General features: G+C 43.6%; 1 protein-coding gene across 3 annotated transcripts in view; it reads left to right on the top strand.

Moving 5' to 3' along the window:
• The window catches only part of LOC138089276 (ATP-binding cassette sub-family C member 4), a 186,382-nt gene that overhangs the window by 35,364 nt on the left and 130,578 nt on the right, over window positions 1-20,440 (top strand). For 2 of the 3 annotated variants that reach the window (XM_068984710.1, XM_068984708.1), the window contains exon 4: window positions 9,192-9,416. The exons of the other annotated variant lie outside the window; for it this stretch is intronic. In XM_068984710.1, coding sequence (XP_068840811.1) covers window positions 9,192-9,416 — 225 coding nt within the window. The remainder of the gene's footprint in view (window positions 1-9,191; window positions 9,417-20,440) is intronic. 3 annotated transcript variants of the gene reach the window in all.

The following is a 20,440-nucleotide window of genomic DNA, read 5'->3' as shown; positions in this document are numbered from 1 at the left end:
TCTTTAGAATAGACAGATGCTTAAACTACTGGACAGATGCTTAAACCACTGGACCTCCGGGGATTATTATTTTCCTTTTAACTGATTAAAACAGTGTTATGGAAGGATGACACTGAAAAGGAGAATTTTATGCTATGTTAGAGTGTTCTTGGTGTTCAGTATGAATGCTAAGAGTGGTCCTTGATCAAAAGAAGATCCTACAGCCTCAAAGAATGTGTACCCTGTGGTTTTGAGGAAGTAAACTTGGATCCGAGCCCAGAATGCATGCGTGTGCACTCAGTTGCTGAGTCATGTCTGACTCTTTGGGAAACTTTGGCCTAGTAGCCCGCCAGGTACCTGTGTCCATGGAATTCTCCAGGCAAGAGTACTAGAGTGAGTTGCCATTTCCTTCTCTGGGGATCTTCCTGACCCAGGAGTCGAACCCACATCTCTTGCATTACAGGCAGATTCTTTACCACTGAGCCACTTGGGAAGCCTTGAGCCTAAAAGACATTTTCCAGGTGCTCAGCAAATGATTGTTAACTTGCCCAGGTCACATCTGATAAATGGTTTCCTAAGAAGGGATTGTCGCCTCTCCTCTTCCTGTGGAACAGAACCCAGGGCCCTGTATCTGGCAGGAGCTGCCAGAGCTTCCAAGAGCACCGTCTTCCCCGGGAGGGTGCCCCCTCCCTGTGGGCCCGGTCACCCAGGTCAGATCCCCACTGTGGGGAGGAGCTCCAGCTTCACCATGAATTCTGTGCACCTTCCATGCTCTTTTCTGTCCGTGACTGGGGCTGGTCTGCTGGTTGAAGGGGGATTCTGGTAGCCTGGCATTGGCAGAGGGTGGTGGAAGGGATGTGCAGGGCACACCAGAGTAGAAAGCCATTAGGTCAGTGACTTCCGTGACCCTAAAGATCCTGGGTCAAGATCCCCCAGTGAGCCAGTTCATCTGGGGACAAAGTGCCGTCAGCCCCCTGTTCTGGCTGAGCCTGCTGGGGGTCTGCTGCAGACCCCCCTTAGTGGCTCATGCTCTCCGTGGTCCCTTAGCACTGCCTTAGGGACACGGGCGGCCTGTGAGTGTGTGAGGGCAGGAGGGGTGGAAGCATTTTAGGTGGAGAAGGTGTGAGTTCTCCTCAGTCCATCGTGTTGGGGTGAGGTGATGGGCAAGATGGCAGGTGGGTGGCGTGGCTCCTGTTTAAAGGGTGTGTTGTACTGAAGGGCACTGTGGGCAGTGGGCAATTGGATAGAAAAAGTCCACCCCACACAACTGGAGAGACAGAATCTGTCAGCTCCCAGGTGACCGGGTGGTCCTGGGAGGTGTAATTCTTGATGACCAAAGGTGGGTTGGCCTTTGCTACAAGTAAATGAGCTTGTGACTATTCTGATGATTTAAGTTCTAAACATCCATCCACGCTGTTATGAAACCATTCCAGATCGGCTCCTTGAGTTGGACCAGGGGAAAGGCGGTATGGATAGTGGCTATGTTAGGACATTGATAATCCGCACAGAGGTGGAATCTTCTATATTGATTTTTTACTACATGTGCCAAGTTGCTTGCTGAAAGCTGACATCCCGTTGAACCTGGGAATGCATCTGTTCAGTGAGAGTGAGAACCCCAGGTCAGTTACCGGAGTGTGGAGCAGTTCTCCTGTTCTCGTGTCTGAATACACTTTCCCACATTGAGGGTGTGTCCTAGGCCCGAGGTCTTAGGGTGGGAACCAGCCAATCCCTGGGAGGGTAGCAGATTAATCAGGTGAAACTGGGCTTTCTCCCAGGAGGGAGGTTTCTTGATCTTGCTGTGTTGAGACCTTGGTGGTTTAAAGCATAAAACTAGACAGTGGCCTATATTCCCTTGGTGGCTGTTCCTATATTCCTTGGTGACTGGCATACAGTGCTAACTCCAAATCTGTGTCCTTAGGACACTGGTAGAACTGGTAGAACTCTTAGTTCTGATGCATTGGAATTCAGGGACTTCAGGGCCATTGAAGCTCAAGAAGTAAACCTTGAATTTTTTTTGTTGTTGTTGTTGCCGGCAGTCAAAAAAAGTTTGAAATCCAGCACAAACACTCCTCTTTTCCTTGACTTGCCTTTTGACACGCTGCTGTTTTGGAGAAATTAGAAAACATTTCTTCCGACGAAGCTAGTAAGGATCTGATTTTAGAACTCATTTTCAGGTACTCTTGGGTTTTAAGTGATTAAAGCTACTGAGAAAAGTGCAATGAATATTAAATAATTGATTTTATGAATCAGCTTTCCATTTTTTGATCTATCTATGCTGCTTGCTGGTCTTTGTTAGATACTGGAAGATCTAAACTCAGCCCAGGATTCTCTAAAATGTGAACATGTTTTCTGTGTGACCTGCAGCCCTCTTTTGGTTCATCTGGTGCACAGAGTGCTGCATGGATCATCCATGATTCCCACGCAGTGTGCTCTGATCAGCCACAACACAGGCAGGGCCTTCCCTTGAACTACCGGCAGCAGCACCAGTGGGAAGAGGCAGGGTGATGCCAGTCCAGGGCGAGGCATTTAGGGTTAGGATTTCAAAACCATGAAAATTTCTGTCCTATAAGTATTAGGAGTGACTTTAGGGTTCGAGGAGCTCTTGGAGGCTGATGCTAATTAGAACAGAACAGAATAGCCAATGAGATCCCAGCACGCCTGGCCTCTGTGTGTACCTTCTTGGGGACCGCGGCTGGGGAGGACAGGTCTCTGCCTGCCCATGGCCCTCAGGGTGGAAAGGAAGAGCCTGAAACCTCTGCCTGGACCAGAGACACAGAGACCGTCTCCCCAGGTCATCAGGGCTTCGCTCTGAGAGGTGAAGTCTCCACTGCTGGTGTGTAAGTGGGGTGACCTCAGAGAGCCATAGTCAGTTCACACAGTCCCTTCCCCTGAGAGGGGAGGAGTGGCCAGGGCTTCTCTTTTTGGGAATCTTAGAAATGGCCTGGCCTTGTCCTGTCACTTGGTCTTTGTTCAAGGCCATTTTTGCTGGTTGCCTCTGTGTTAGGTGGAAGCTGTAGGAACACGCACAGATTTGTGTATGTTTTCACTTTGGAGCTCAGCTGATGGGCAGGAAGTAAACAGAATCCTCTGCGTCCCACAGTGGGCTTTGTGCCTCAACTCAGGGTTGGTTCCCCAAGAGCTGAGTGATCTTTGCATTTATTTCCCAACCCTCCTTCCATGTGTCCCTCACTTCTGCTCCACCCAGGAGTCTGAGGAGTGGCTGCTGGTGGCAAAGAAACTGTGGGCTTGGAGTAACCCCTGAGGACCACACAGCAAGAGAGAGGAGGGAGGGGCCCTTGAGCAAAGCAAGACAGGAACCTGCAGAGCAGACCTGCTGTGTGCGCCCTGCAGGTTCTTAAGAGCATCGTGAAAGTTGCACAGTCGTGTCTGACTCTGCGACCCCATGGACTATACAGTCCATGGAATTCTCCAGGCCAGAATACTGGAGTGGATAGCCTTTCCATTCTCCAGGGGATCTTCCCAACCAAGGGATCAAACACAGGTCTCCCACACTGCAGGTAGATTCCTTACCAGCTGAGCCACAAGGAAAGCCCATTAATACTGGATTGGGTAGCCGGTCCCTTCTCCAGCGGGTCTTCCCGACCCAGAAATTGAACCAGAGTCTCCTGCATTGCATGCCGATTCTCTACCAACTGAGCTATCAGGGGAAGCCCCTCTTAAGAGCATAGCACTAGCCATTAGGTGTTAGTAATATCCACAGTGATGACCTTGAGGCACAAATGAGGGGAATGCTTTTCAATCGTTTTCATTTTTAAAAGCCTATGTTAATTTTTATTATAACAATTAAATTTTTCAATTTCAGAATGGTAGACTTACAATATTACATTAGTTTCATGTATATAACATGGTGATTAAACATTTCTGTATGTTACAGAATGCTCACCCTATTAAGTCTAGTTACCCTCTATCACCATACAGAGCTATTCCAGTATTATTGACTGTAGTTTCTATGCTGTACATTACATTCTCTTGCCTTTTTAATTTTACACCTGTAAGATTGTACCATTTAATTTCCATCACCTATTCCACACATCCCCTCAATCTGTTTCCTGTTTGAAGTCAGGAAGTAGGTAACTCATTTTTACAAGACTGCATTTATAATGGATCAGATTTCAAAAATCTGGCTAGAACTGATATTTTTCATTACTGTCCATAAGAGTGAGCTTTTATGAATGCCTTTTTCTCAAGAGTTCTGGTTCTGCTATGATCACGTGTGAGCAGTGACGATTTGTCCAAGCTCTTTGTGAAACCAGCCTCTGCTGTTAAGAATACAATAGGTCTCTTCCTGGAAGTTTTGTACAGTAAAGTGATCGTACCTTATATTTGTTTTGATGCTAGTTTCAGAGCACTCTGAGCTGTTGTAACTTATTTAGTTGTCCCAGGATTCCCCCAAGGGAGGCAAGGCAGGTATTTCCATTGTTGAGGACCTGGGGGTGCAGGAGGGCCCAAGAGGGGCCTGGGGCCATGTGACCCGCAGGTGGCCGACCTGGTTTTTGAAGGACAGTGTTTTAATTCCTAGACCAGTATTCTCTGTGTTCTGTCCTGAGATTTCCTCTCCTTACACAGCCTCCACTGAAGAGTCACAGGTTTAGTTGCTAAGTCGTGTTGTACTCTTGGAACCGCATGGACTGTAGCCCACTAGGCTCCTCTGTCCATGGGATTTCCCAGGCAAGACTGGAGGGGTTGCCATTTCCTTCTCCAGGGGATTGAACCCAGGTCTCCTGCATGGTAGGCGGATTCTTTACCGATTGAGCCACCAGATCACAGAGCCAAGACTTTTTTCTGACAACAGCTTTCTACTCCTCTTTCTACTGCTTCCTGCAGTGTGGGGTTTTCTTTTTCCCTGAAGATTTTAAGGAACATTTCAAAAATAGAAGACTAGAACAAGGTAGCAGAATCCATTACCCTAGAATCTGCGTTTTTGGAGTAAAGACAATTTTGAGCTGCCTGTTTTTTGAGAAGTAGACACAGGAAGGAAATCTCCATTTGTAAGGGCTTCTTCTGCTCTGTACCTGAAAGAGAATGTTGGCCCTGAAACAAAAGCTTTTTGTCAGTGGAGAATGGATTTGCATAATGAATCCAACTCTTTCTTGCTTTGTTTACTCTGGGTTGCCTATTAACCTCTCCTGAGCACCCCCCTCCTGCACCCCACCCTTTAGCTGGAATGTCAGGACTTGGGTTCATATGGGTTTTTCTTGGAAGTATGATAGATCTCATGGAATTCTAATTAAAACCCTTTGTGGTCCTTGTAAATCATTCACAACAGGTCTGTCATCCCCCCAGGCTTAGCTGCCTTGACAGTGTAGGACAGGAGGATCGCAGATGCTTACTTGAGGTTAGTTTCTGCATCCAGAATCTTCCAGGGAGAGAGGACTTCAGTCTCCATCCCTAATTTGTTGTGAGTTTTGGGGGGCTTCCCTGAAAGCTCAGTTGGTAAAGAATCAGCCTGCAATGCAGGAGACCCCAGTTCGATTCCTGGGTTGGGAAGATCTGCTGGAGAAGGGATTGGCTACATTCTCCAGTATTCTTAGGTTTCCCTTGTAACTCAGCTGGTAAAGAATCTGCCTGCAGTGAGGGAGACCTGGGTTTGATCCCTAAGTTGGGAAAATCCCCTGTAGAAGGGAACGGCTGGTCCCACTCCAGTGTTCTGGCCTGAAGAAGTCATGGACTCTATAGTCCATGGGGCCGAAAAGGGGCAGACACGACTGAGCAACTTTCACTCACTCACTCAAACCAGTTTCTAGGGGCTGGGCTACAGGCCTCAGTGCTCTCAGCTCCTCTCGAGTGATGCACCCAGGATGAGGTCCAAACCTGATAGACCGGAACAATTTCCCCAGATTCACTGCTTTCCCTCTTAGCTCTGGATCTTTCTCAAGTCTAACATTGTCATCTCTTCTCCGGTTTCTAAAGGTTAGCTGCCTGTTCATTTTCCCATAAGTTCACCCGCTTATTTCCTTCTCTGTTCGATGGTTTCTAGTTCCTGTGTTTTTTTTTTTTTTCCCCTCATGAATCAGAGATAACAGTTGGACAAGAAATGTTTAAAGCAGCACATGTGGAATCATAGATGAGGAACTACCCACTGGGGAATTTCTAGCATAAAGCTGTGTAAGAAGTTTCCCTAAAAACAGGAGATAGGGTCACATGGGAGGTGTTCTCCAGAGGCTGAATACCAAGGACTCCACCAAGCAATATCTGCCTCAGAGACTCGAACCTTGAACCATGGGGTATTGTGGTATTATATTGGGATCTTGTAAAAATCCTTTTTGGCTTTGCAGTTGTGAAGAATTCTTGTGAAGGAATAAAAACTATCTTCTCAGTTGGTTTGTGGAGCTGTAGTTTGGGTGTCAAATATGAAGGGATTATAGGAGTAATTTTGACCTTGTTCCTGTTTATCTGGAAACTTTTCATTTGGCTACTTTCAACTTTGATACTGAATGTTTTCTCAGTTGTTTTATTTCTCACTCAGTTGAGGGTTAGGGTCAAGAACAGACAGAAGTGTGGACACTTTCGGTCATGGACCAGATATACTCCTTAATGAGACTGTTTGATCAACTGAGTTATTCAAGTGGTGGCCTCAGTGAAAAAAATCAAGGTGCTAAGGCAGTAGTGATCCTTATTTTACAAAAACTCATTTTTGCTGAATTTGTTACTTCTGTTGGTATTCTCTTTGGTGGGTTTTCAATGTTAGGCTCAAGTGGAGAGCTGAGTCACAGACGACAGTGATTCCAGAGATAATCATAAGTTTTAGGAAAGTTTGGGATGGCGGCTGTTACCACTGGGCTTCTGCAGAGCTCCAGGTTTGTAGGCTGCAGCTGTGGACTGCTCTGGGTCATACCTGGCCTGGGACTGCCTTTGTGTACAGTTTGACATTCTTGCTTCTCTTTGTAAGCCTTCTTCAGACTTCTATCTCAGTAAACTCTATAAACAGTGTGTTTTGCAATATACGATGTGAGGGGCTTTTTAAATAAGCTCTTCATGCCCCTTGGGATGAATCATGGGGCTTGCTGGAAATGTAACGAGCCTTCGTGTTCTTGGGAAATCTTACTCTCATGATCATCTTACTCATAACTATTCAGCTAAACAGCATTCACCTTCTTTTCCCTACTAGATGAAACCTTCCATGACCTTGTGGAAGGCAAGGCAGTCAGTGAATGTGTGGGTTTGTGTGTGCGGAGCAAGACATGAGTGTAGGGCTTCCATGTTGCATTCCTTTGAAAAACGGAGACAGCTTTCTGTGAATAATCTGATCAGGCATTAGTTGACTGAGCAGAAAATATGTGTTAGTTTTGTTTGCTGATTGAAGTATTTGATTCTCCTTCCCTTCCTCCTGCATGTGGCTTCTTCGGCTTTGGACAGACAGACAGTTATCAAAAGCAAACCCATCAATTATTTACCCTGTCTGTATTATTAACGAGGGATTGCTTAAAAGGAAAAACTGAATTCTGGAAACATTTCCAAACATTTGGCATTTTGTCCTTTGAGAATTCTGGAGGAAATGATGTCGAGGGCCAAGGTGTTTACTTTTGGTGACTTGGACTTCTTGAGTGTTTGGTTTTCTTGGTGAGAGAGAAGGGGACCTTCAAGGGGCGACAAGGGGGCAGAAGTAGGTTGTGGGGTGGAGTGTCTGTTTGGCAGAGTGGGCAAGTGTTGCAGTTTTTTTGACGTTAGCTTTGGGAAAGAAAATTGTCTTCCCTATGCCATACTTAAGATATAAGTCCTAATGCTTCCCATTGGTTTAGAATTGTAGTTTTTGCCTTGGGGAAAAGAAGATTGGTAATGTGTTTTCTAAACCAGTACCTGTAGTGTTTGGCAGATGAAGAACCATGGATGACATCATTTTTTTAGCTTGGTGTCTGCTGTATTTAATTTTTGGCTCCAAGGAATATCCCAGCTTCTGGGCTGGAGAAACAGTGATACAGTGTACCCTGGGGCTGGGATCCTGGGAACCTCCCAAACCTGCTTTCTTCGAGAAACTCCAACAGAAGCTGGGCTCCATTCTCTTGATCCCTATATGTGTAGAGTTGAGGGTCGGAAAGAGGGGATCTGTGTTCATGCCAATGTCTCAGTCCATAAAGGCTCTTGATGAGTTGTTGTTGTTTTTGTTTTAATATTTATTTATTTGGCTTCTGCAGCAGGTCTCAGTTGTGGTATATAGGATCTTTAGTTGTTCAGACTCTTAGTTGTTACATGTGGGATCTTTTTCTTTGACCAGGGATCGAACCTGAGCCCCCTGCATTGGGAACATGCGGTCTTAGCCACTGGACCACCAGGGTAGTCCCTCTTGATGAGTTTTTGATGTATTTGTGGGGAGGCTGACGATCTCCCTGTCTTACTCCTGTGCCATCGTCTTCAGCTTCCCCTCCATAAAGGCTCTTAAAGCTGACAGAGATGGCAAGAATGGTCCTCCTGTGTGTGAATGACCTTGAATTTCTGTTGGGCTGGGACACTGAGAATACAGGGGATCAGGAGCAGGCTGCCAAAAGGGCTTGTTCATATGGAAACAAATTTCTTACCTTTCTTAGGCTCTTCTGAAGCCAGGAGTCACTTGGTATTTTGCCAAATGTGTTCTAAAGCACTGGTTATAATATTTATTGAGCATCCACAATGTACTAATCACAGTGTACTAAGGCTTTATTGTACTTATCACATTTTTGCTTAGGTTAAAACTGTTGTCTGCTTGTCTTATAGAAGATAGTGGATCCCTGGATTTTTTCTTTAGAATAACTAGGAATGTTGCATTTTGTCAAGATGCCTTTTTAACAAGTAATAATAAAAGTAAAGCGTGTGTTAAGAAAACCTGGTTTGGGGCTTCCCAGGCGGTGCTAGTGGTGAAGAACCCGCCTGCCAATGCAGGAGACCTAAGAGACCTGGGTTCGATCCCTGGGTTGGGAAAATCCCCTGGAAAAGCGCATAGCAACCCATGGCCTGGAGAATCCCATGTACAGAGGAGCCTGGCGGGCTACAGTACATGGGGTCGCAAAGAGTCAGACATGACTGAAGCAACTTAGCACCCACGAATCCAATTAGCTTCAATCTTCCAACTAGATTTTATGATTTAAGGTTTGAGGGCTGAATAAAGTCTTTACTCTGTCGACTGAAAAAAAGAAAAAAAAAACCAACAAACCAAAGCCTAAAAGAAAACCTGATTTGGCTTGTATGTCTAATGAAGATTTTTTAAAATTTGTTTTTAGGAAAGTACCAGAGTAGTTCAGCCCATAATTTTGGGGAAAATTATTGGTTATTTTGAAAACTACGATCCCTCTGATTCTGCTGCTTTGTACGAAGCCCATGGCTATGCCGGGGTGCTGAGCGCCTGCACGCTTGTCTTGGCCATTCTGCACCACTTGTATTTCTACCACGTCCAGTGTGCGGGGATGAGGCTGAGAGTAGCCATGTGCCACATGATTTACCGCAAGGTAAGTGTCACTCGGGACCAAAGTGTGTACCTCTCGTGAAGTACCAGAAGCATGTTGGAGAGGTTCTCTGTCAACTACAGATTTTTTAACTAGTGAAAATCGTGAGTCACTGTTGTACACGTGTGACATATAACATTGCACATCAAGTATACCTCAGTAAAAAAGTAAGACACATTGTACCCAAGAAGAGCATTTTCTTTTAATGATTATGCTCATTTACACTATGCTACGGAAGTTTGCTCTTTGCATCCAGCTGATATTGTTTAAGAAAACGTTAGGAAAACATAATGAAGAGATTTGTATTGAGATCAGGTCAGTACAGCTTTTGATAATGTTTATTCACAGGCTCTTCGATACTATTCAGTAAATTTATAAAGATGTCTATAAGCATCAGAGATATGAAGTTGATTTTTAATGTTTTCATGCCGAAATGACATAGTGGTATTAATGGAAATTTTGTTGTTCATGAAAACCTTTATTTACACAAAGTTGTATTTACTAGAAAGCTTCTGTAGTTGGATCTATAAAATTAAATCTAGGAGAAAAGAATGTATTTGAGAAAGGGAAGGCTTATTTTTTTCAAACTGCATGTAATCATATTCATTATAATTATGTTTACTAAAATATAAATGGAATCCATGCCACATATAGACACACTCATTGTATTATATAGTTGTGATTGTTCATAACAGTAGTAAAGACAATAGATGTTTGCATAAAACTTGAAAATTTTCATTATTTTTAGTAATTTTGGAAAGAATTTGTTGGTTGCCATTCATTTTTTCATAATAGATTTCCTTTTTTTCTTTAGTAAGCATTATAGCAGTTTTAGTATGACCTGGTTTGATGTTTTTAGTGCTTTTGTGCTGAGAAATACCCATAAAATTACTCCATAGGTTACCCTGGTCTTTACTGTAAAGGGAGTGAGGATTTCAGGTGGATTTATAGAGAAATTGCCAGTGTCAGGAGCTGAAGTGCCCTTTATAAACTTGATCCTGGTATCTCTGCCCTGTTTACTTTTCTAAGAACTTTCATTTGACTGTATTATATACTTTGAAATTTACTGAGATAGCAGACACACAAAAAGGACAACAACATTGTCAATGTGTTAAGTGGCTTTACTATAGTAAATTTTGTATCAGAGTGTCACATTGTACACCTTAAATACATACAATTTGTATTACAAAACAATTAAAATTGTGATTGAAGTCTAAAGCCAAACAGTTTAAATTGAAATTATCACTTCTTTCATCTACTTGCTACAAATTTTAGACTTCTGCTTCCTGGGGGTACATTTGTTGGTAAAATGTGACTTGTCTCCTTATTTTCCCTTGAGCGGAGTCTTGTTAATCTCAGGGCTGTGTCATCCCCGGGGGCCTGGCATCTCACTGTCTGTGTTTTGCTGCAGCATCTGAGCCAGTTTCCTCCTGGGTGATGTGGAAATGGCCGTGGTGCCCCTACACTCTGGTCAGGGCTCTTCCTTTTCGATCATCAATCACATTCCTTGATATTCTATGATACCGTCTACTATTTAAGAGATAGACACTCTGATTCCCAAAATTTGGCTAGATGTTTGTCTTTCTAGATCATGCTTAGCTCCTGTAAATAAATAGGAAATTTCACCAGACCCACATTGTAAAAATCTTTTGTTAGGTCTAATGGTTCAGTGAAATAAAGCTCTCTCTTTGCTGCACAGGTGAGCCAGGGTCCACCTGTTTTCTTCCTCTTGGCACTGACATTTTGGAACGTTGCCTTTGGGAAATCCGATCTGGCCCTGGCACGTTTGCTTAGGTGAATGTAAACATCTCCCAAAGCCATTAATTTGCTGGCTTGGTTAGGCTAAGAGAATTGTCCCTTTACGAAGTCAGGGATTGTTGGGGTAAACCACAGACATAACCAGAAATTCCAGAAACGTGAGAAAGAACTGTTTCCTGCTGCACAGCCTTGCATCTAGGATCCCACTGGGGTGGAGAAATTCAACACTTCTTTGCAGGTTACCCGGCGGACTGATTCCTTAGAGCAAAAGCTGGTGCTTCTGAACAGCTCTGAAAGGCCCCTTGAAACGATTGTGGTTCATGCTCAGGCCCCACCTCTTGATCTCTGGTCCTGGAAAGAAATCAGCTTGGGTGTTATAAATTGTTGCTAAGTCACAGTTGTAACTTTGATCCTTTGGGATATATCCTATATATGGGTGACTTATTTATTTACCTTTTGACTGCTTTGGTAAAATTACTTTTGATCATTGCTACAATTTTTTAAAAAATTGTAGTAAAATATACACAACATCCAGTTTACCATTTTAACTTCTTTTTTAAAAATTAATATATTTATTTGGCTGCACCAGGTCTTAGTTGCAGCATGTGTGATCTAGTTTCCTAACCAGGGTTCATTGGGAGCGCATAGTTAATAGCTACTGCACCACCAGGGAAGCCCCCATTTTGACATTAGGTTCATTCACGTTTTTGTTGCAGCCATCAGTGCTATTCATCTTCAGAACTTCTTCAGCATCCCAGACTGAAACTCTGTACCCATTAAACACTGACTCCCCAGCCCCTCACCACCATTCTACTGCTCTGAATTTAATGACTCTAGATGACTCAGGTGTCAGAATTCAATTCTTTTTAAAGGCTGAATAACATTCCATTATAGGTCTATACAACATTCTGTGCATCCTTTCATCTGTTATTGGACATTTTGGCCGTTCCTACATTTTGGCTGTTGTGAATAGTGCTGCTGTGAACGTGGGTGTACCAGTATTTGTTCAAGTCTGTGCTTTCAGTTCTTCTGAGTGCATCCCCAGAAAGTTGAATTGCTATATATACTATATGCTAATTTTATCTTTAGTATTTTAAGGAACTTCCAGACTCTTATTTTATTGTGATGACATTATTTTACATTCACACTTGATCATTGATCCTTCTGTTTGACTTGAGGACTAAATGAAAAGTTTTTATGAACATGACAGTTCATTTGGATTAGTGACTCCAGTTGGTGGTCTGTTGAAGCAGCTCAGGATGTCTATTCAGATTCCTCAGATCTCTAGGGCATTTTTTTCCAAAGTTCTTACCAAATACTGGGATTATGCAACATGGGTTGTGTTTTTTTGTGAAGTTAGCTAACTGGCATTAAGAACACAGATAGGTCAAAGGAATAGTGTTTTAAACCTTGTTGCATCTATCCATTCACTGAAACTACTAGTACTGTACCTTTAAGGAAATGATTCTTTGTAGCAAAAAGAGAAAGATGTAGTACATTGAAAGGTAATACCTTAAAGTTGGTCATGTATGGATGTGAGAGTTGGACTGTGAAGAAGGCTGAGAACCGAAGAATTGATGCTTTTGAACTGTGGTGTTGGAGAAGACTCTTGAGAGTCCCTTGGACTGCAAGGAGATCCAACCAGTCCATTCTGAAGGAGATCAACCCTGGGATTTCTATGGAAGGAATGATGCTAACGCTGAAACTCTAGTACTTTGGCCACCTCATGCGAAGAGCTGACTCATTGAAATCGACTCTGATGCTGGGAGGGATTGGGGGCAGGAGGAGAAGGGGATGACCGAGGATGAGATGGCTGGATGGCATCACTGACTTGATGGACGTGAGTCTGAGTGAACTCCGGGAGTTGGTGATGGACAGGGAGGCCTGGCGTTCTGCGATTCATGGGGTCACAAAGAGTCAGACACGACTGAGCAACTGAATTGAATGGGGCCGGATGACATGATCTTAGTTTTCTTAGTGTTTAGTCTTAAGCTGGCTCTTTCCCTCTCCTCCTTCACCTTCATGAAGAGGTTCTTTACTTCCTCTTCACTTTCTGCCATTACAGTGGTATCATCTGCATGTCTAAGATTGTTGATGTTTCTCCCTCCTATGTTGATTCCAGCTTGTAACTCATCCAGCCAAGTGTTTCTCATGATGTGCTCAGCATATAGATTAAATGAACAGGGTTTAAACCTTATACTGTCTCATTTTAGAAAATCGCCAGGAGTCCCTGGTGATATTCCCAGCATGAGTCACGTAACGTCTTTACAGGGAGACCGGTGTCTTAATTCCTGTCTGTTTATGGTTGGAACACAGAAGAAGGAATACTCCCCCAGATTCAGATCTCAAAGGGTAATAACTCCCCAAGCTTAGAGCATGGAAGGTGGATCTGGGATGGGGAAAGATGAAAACTTAAAGCAAGCTGAGCCTGCATTGAAGATAGTTGTCCAGCCCAAGTCAGTAGTGACAATGTCTCTTCCGTTTGCCAGTCCTGTCCTTGTCTTCATGCCTGAATGCTATGGATGTTTAGACCTGGGACAGGCAGCATGACAGTGTCACTAATCAGGATGGTGTAATCCTATGGCACAGAGATTTTAAGAAGCATGCTTTCCCACATGAGTCCTGATAATGGGATGGTTTGCTTCCAGTGCCAGGTAAAGCCAGAGCAGACAGTCAGGGAGGTCACTGAGTGTTCTCTGCTGCCTGTTACCCAGGTCAGATTTACCTGCAGAATCTGATCAGTTTGCCAGACTTCTTAATGTGACTGATATCTCATCCTGATTCTCTTTAGTGTTTGTTAACCAAAGGGTGGTTTGCAGGAGAGATTCGTCATTCGTTGTTTCAGCTTCTAAGATGACTTGATTCCCTGCAAACATCCCAATTTCCCTTTATCTTTTGTTGTAGATCTGGAGGGCTTTCCTGCTGGCTCCATGGTAAAGAACCCACCTGCCAGTGCAGGACGGGTTCAGTTCCTGGGTAGGGAAGATTCCCTGAAGAAATGACAACCCACTCCAGTATTTTTGATTGGGAAATCCCATGGACAGAGAAGCCTGGCAGGCTGTAGTCCTAGGGGTACAGTCCGAGGGGGTACTTGACATAGTGTTTGAAAAACAAAAGTATTCCTGAATATTCGTATATTCTGTATTTGGAAATTTGCCTACTCGCTAACATTTATATGTAATTCTAAAAATCATTCTAAAATTTACTTATAATTCTAAAAATCATTTAAAAAATTGGGATACTTTCCTGGTCTTCTGCCCATGTTGATACAGTCCCTTAAATTTCTTGTCATCTGACGTGCATATTCCCAGTGGGGTGGAATGTATTTCTGCTTTCATACTGTGGAACAGATGGCGTCTTCGTGGTCTGCTTGGTGCCTTGCTTCTCATATTTTTGTTCTTTTTGGGGGGAGTTTGCAGCTTAAGAGTGCTGAAGTGTTGTCTGGTGTTCCTATGCAGAGGACTGTGATGTGTCCCGCGGGGAAATATGTGTGTCGGTGAGCTTGGTTCAGGTAGTGTTCTGGTGCTGCTGGCTGTGTTTGTGTGAGGCCAGTGTTTGTGTGAGGCCAGTGTTTGTGAATTACCAATGGCAATTAAATAAGGTTAAATAGAAAGATAACACAAAAGAAGGTCATCTAAGTGTGGAGCAGTTGATGAAGATGTTTTTACCAAAGGCTGGCAGAACCCTAGCCCTGTAGTTCCCGTAGGAACAATTAGTATTCACTTAGGTTGCTGTTGTTGTTTACTCTCTAAGTCCCGTCCAACTCTTTGTGACCCTGTGGACTGTAGCCCACCAGGCTCCTCTGTCTGTGTGATTTCCCAGGCAAGAATACTGTAGTGGGCTGCCATTTCTTTCTCCAGGGGATCTTCCTGACCCACGGATCGAAATCTTCTGCATTGACAGGTGGATTCTTGACCACTGATCCACCAACAAAGCCCTGATTCACCTTTGTAGTGACCATAGAGTATGACTGCTGATATTCATACAGTACAACTCAGGGAGGTTGTTTCTATACATTAGCATCCTGCTTAAAGAAATATTCGTACTTACCTTAGATCCGTTTTAAGTTTTCATCTAAGCAGTGTAGTTCTAGTTTCAGAAGTCTGTAATTTGGGGGGACTTACATGCTCCTTGTATCCACACCATTTCTATTTCATGGTTTCAGGTAACCATCATCTGTCTCAGTGAAGGACTCCTTCTCTTTCCTTTAATCCTGTCTCTTAAGACCCCTTCCTTCTCCGGATCATTTCCCATCTCTTTTGCAGACACTTCTTCAGTTCAGTTATGTTTTAAGATCAGTGATCAGGACAGCAGGCATCCTTTCTCCTGGAGCCTGAACTGGAAGGAAGTAGGTGCTCTTTCTGGGTGCTGGGAGTGGTCAAACTTGCAAACTCCTCTGGATAAATGAAGCCTGACTTTGAAAACAACCTGTGTACCGACTGTGCTAAGTATGAGAAGGGAAGGTTCACCCCCTGCAGCACCTCCCTCTTCATCCACCCTTCCTGTTTTCCTCTCTCTGAGTTTGCTCCTTGGATTGTGGAAAGAACATGATAGAAAGTTTTGTTGCTGAATCAGCCACGTGATATCGTGTTCATAGTTCCAGAACTTTTTGTCTTTTATTTAAAAACAATTCTGTTTCAATATAGACACTATATTGCTTTAACTTTGGCCTGGACTTGGGGGTTTCCCTGGTGGCTCAGACAGTAAAGAATTTGCCCGTAATGCGGGAGACCTGGGTTTGATCCCTGGGTTGGGAAAATCCCCTGGAGAAAGGTGTGGGAACTCACTCCAGTATTCTTGCTTGGAGAATTCCATGGACTGTGGAGCTTGGCAGCCTACAGTCCATGGGGTCACCAAGAGTTGTACTCGACTGAATGACTAATGTTTATTTTACATGTGGAATGACAGATATTCAACTGATTTGGGTTATGAAACAGCGATTTCTTATGGTCAATCTAATATCTTTTTTATGAGTTTGCAGTTATATTTCTAAGAGACCAGGATGTTGAGTATTGTTCAAGTGAGACAGTGTGGTATTTATGAAAATACAATGACTCTCTTATAGCATCTGATACCTTGTTTGGACTTTATCTTCTAATGGTATTTTCTAACTTCCAGACAAAATTAGAATGTGCTAGTAATGTTTCTTGCACTGTTTAGCAGTTTTAAAAAATATTTCCCCCCTTTATTTCTGATATAAAATCGCATTTTGTGAAGAGTTAATCTCATCAAGGAGCCTTTGGGTAAAGATTTACTTTTCTGGTGGCAGGAGATTGAGTAAAGCAGGTTAACGAAGGAGAGGCTGTTTGGTTTAAACCGCTTTGTTCAAAGGATATGTTTCTGTTGCTTGAGAATAAAGGGTGTCAATTGTATACTGCCTACCATCTGGTAACTACCTGCTATGTGGGGTGCAGTGCAAACTGGAAGGGAAGACTTAGCTCCACGGTTCCCAAACTGCTGCACTAAGATTCATGAAAATTTAAAAACACTGATACCCGAGACCTCTCTGCAGAAATCCATTTTAATGGCTTGGGGAGGTGGGTGGATTTTATTTATTTCTGGCCACATGAACTGTGGGATCTTAGTTAATCATGGAGTCTCAACCACTGGGATAGCGGTGTTATGTTTTGTTTTTGGCATGGGGGAGTTTTTTTTTTTTATTTTTTTAAATTTTATTTTATTTATTTATTTTTTTAATTTTAAAATCTTTAATTCTTACATGTGTTCCCAAACATGAATCCCCCTCCCACCTCCCTCCCCATAACATCTCTGTGGGTCATCCCCATGTACCAGCCCCAAGCATGCTGTATCCTGCGTCAGACATAGACTGGCACATGGGGGAGTTTTAAAAGGTACCAGGTGATAGTGATAGGCCTCAAATGCATTTTTAGCTTAGTTTCTTTCTAGTATCTTATAACCAAGATCTTCTAATACATTGCAGTAGCATGTGCATTAGATGTTTAACGTTTCTCGGTACAGATGCCCTTTTGAAATTGCAGCTATAAACCTGAAGGATGGTGGCCATTCTGTAGTTCTCCCGTGGCTCAGATTCTAAGCTGGGCATCTCCTGTGCACTGAGTTATCAGGTTCTTGAATCAGGTGCCCAAGTATTTGCTAGACGACAGTGTGGCAGGTCAGATAGGAGAGAGACTGGGAGTGTAGACTCTGAGTGAAGTCAGACCTGAGATCCAGTCTTGATTTCGCTGTCTGCTGAACTGTGAGTGAGTGGAATCCACTTCTCAGAGCCTCAGTGTCCTGAGTTTAAACACTGAAGGAGAGAATATATGCTTCATGAGGTTTTTGTGAGCACTGGTTTTGCAGAGGACCTGTTAAGAGTCATGTATTCAGTATAGGAGGGTGGAGTGTCATACACACAACAAGACTCAGTAGTTTGAGTGCTTTTGTATGAATCACAGTTTTCCTTTTTGTAGACATTAGCCTGAGGCTAACTGCTCTGAGCCTACATTTCCTCATTTGTAATAGTACCCAACTCTTATGGTTGTAGAGAGGATTAAATGAGCCAATCTGTGTAAAGCATTTAACGAAGTGCCTGGCATTTAGCTAGTGTTCACACATTCCTGTCATCTTGATTACTGGCAGTCAGTCCCAGAAGGCTAGAATACCTACAATTAGACGAAATAGAAATATGGGTGTTAAGTGGTAGACAAGTGTACAGACTTAATGATTTAGGAGAGGACCCCTTCAATGGGTGGAGTGATGTGCGCATGTCTGTTATTCTGTGTCAGTGTATATGCCTGCAGGGGGCCAGTCCATGCATGGAGCAGTGTTCCAGTAGAAAGCCAAAATGATTTATTCAGGGAATTATAGAAGCACAGTTGGCATAGCAGGAGGCTCCAACATACATCTAGAAAGGAACATTGGGACCAGAGTCTTGATCATGAGCTGAAGGCTGTTGGAGTTACTGAGCTGGTAAAGGGGAACCCTCAGAAATTTTGATTAAGGTAGTAAATGATCAGAGTAGTGATTTAGGAAAATACAATGGAAGGCTGTTGTGTGTGGGTACATGTGAAGTTGTGAGTCAGCTGAAAAAATGATTGGAAAGGACATCACGTCTGCCTAGTCATTCCTTCATTTCATTCTTACTATTTTGCCCATTTAGTGAAGAGTTTAGTGAGAGTGGTGGGTCACTGAAAGAAAAGAATAATGTCTTATTTCATCTCATATGTGAATTGATGTAGTACAGTACATGTTAGAAAAAATAGCAAAATGAATTAGTTGTGGACCTTTTAATGCATTACAGTATTCATCAGAGATGGAGAAAAGAAAGGATTCAGCTTGCAGGGGTTTATTATAGAAGGGGAGAAAAGTATTGGTTAGGAAATCCTAGTTCTGATAGGAATCCACAAAGGCAGTCTGCCCTGAAACTTTGGCTGTTTCTTAAGCTTTGCTGGTTTGCTTACCGTTATTCCAAAATTTGGGGGGAAATACCCCAAACACCACCATCCTGTAATGGCAGGCATCATTTTTGTAGATTCTTTTCCAGTCTTTATCCAGTGACACATAGTAATGGACTCCCTGTGTTCGCTAGTCCTAGGGTGAAAGATGTTTGTGTTCATGGCCTTACATGGAATGTCTTTTGATCCATGTGTTTTTCTTGGCTGCCTATGCCAAAGGTACCTTCAGACGCCATTAATTTTGTTGCAGTTGTTTGGGAGACCGAGTTTGGTAGCACACTGTTCCACTTGAGCTGTGCCCGTCCCGTAGTGACAATATGTGTACCCCTGGAGGTGGGCTGTGTGTAATAGGTTTTTACTAGGTAACCAGTCTGGAAAGCTAATTGCTAATCCCTGCTTTCTTTCAAAAATTACTCAGCAACAACAAAATTCCTATACCCTTCCATCAAAAATTACTGTAACTAAACGCCTAAGTTTGGGGTATGTACTGTGTGTGCTGCGTGTACTCAGCTGTGTCTGACGGTTGGCAACCCCGTGGGCTGTAGCTGGCCCGGCTCCTCTGTCCATGGGATTCTCCAGACAAGAATACTGGAGTGGGTTGCCATTTCCTATTCCAGGTGGGGAGCGTCTCTACACAGGGATCAAACCCAGGTCTCCTGCATCTCCCTTCATTGTAGGCAGATTCTTCACTATCTGAACCATCAGGGAAGCCCTCTTAGGCTTTGAAAGTCAAAGTCAAAGTTGCTCAGTCATGTCTGACTCTTTGTGACCCCATGGACTGTACAGGACCAGAATACTAGAGTGGGTAGTCTTTCCTTTCTCCAGGGGATCTTCCCAACCCAGGGAACTCAGGTCTCCCGCAGATTCGTTACCACCTGAGCCACTAGGGAAGCCCAGGAATACTGGAGTGGCTAGCCTATCCCTTCTCCAGCAGATCTTCCCGACCCAGGAATTGAACTGGGGTCTTCTGAGTTGCAGGTGGATTCTTTACCAACTGAGCTATTCGTCTTTTCCAAGACAAGACTAGAGTATCTCTGTTTTAAGAGGCGGGTTTCTAAATCTCAGGCTTCCCTGGTGGCTCAGATGGTAAAGAGTTTGCCTGCAGTGTGGGAGACCCAAGTTTGATACTTGGGATGGGAAGATTCCCCTGGAGAAGGAAATGGCAACCCACTCCAGTATCCTTGCCTGGAAAATTCCATGGAAGAAGGAGCCTGGCAGTCTACAGTCAGACACAACTGAAGAGACTTAGCAATGTACCTCCCACTTGAACATCCCTCCCTATCCCATCCCTTTATGTTTGAGTTCCCCCAAGTCACAAAACAAATTCCCATTTGTTACCTTTACATACGGTAATGTAAGTTTCCCTGCTACACTTCCATATAGCCCAACTACTCCTCCCTGCAGCCTGCATCTTATGGCCTATGGGATCTTAGTTCCCTGACCAGGGATTGAACCCAGGCCCCCTGCATTGGGAGCATGGAGTCTTAGCCCCTGGACCAGGGAAGTCCTTCCCTTAGCATTTTTTAAGGAAGGGGCCTGGAAATCTGTATTTGTTTAATCTGTGCCCCAGGGATTCTTAATCATGGAGAAAGTGTAGGAAACTGTAGTGGAGAATGGTGAAGGGACCAGCAGACCAGGTCGGGCTGGTGGAGATATGGTGTCTCTCTGGAAAGGGAGCAAACAGCATGTATATTCTTTCTCCTTTCCCTGGGGTTTGTGCTGCAATCATGACTCATACCTATTTTTAAACATTCTAATTTTTTTGTCTACCTGTGTTTCATGCCTCCTTCCTTCTTCAAAATATTTCACTGCGTTTGCAGTTTTTGATTGGTGGTTATTTTCATTTTGGTCTTC

Source organism: Capricornis sumatraensis, chromosome 12 (assembly GCF_032405125.1).
Source record: "Capricornis sumatraensis isolate serow.1 chromosome 12, serow.2, whole genome shotgun sequence".
Classification (NCBI taxonomy): domain Eukaryota; kingdom Metazoa; phylum Chordata; class Mammalia; order Artiodactyla; family Bovidae; genus Capricornis; species Capricornis sumatraensis.
This window is presented reverse-complemented; position numbering and strand designations above follow the sequence as displayed.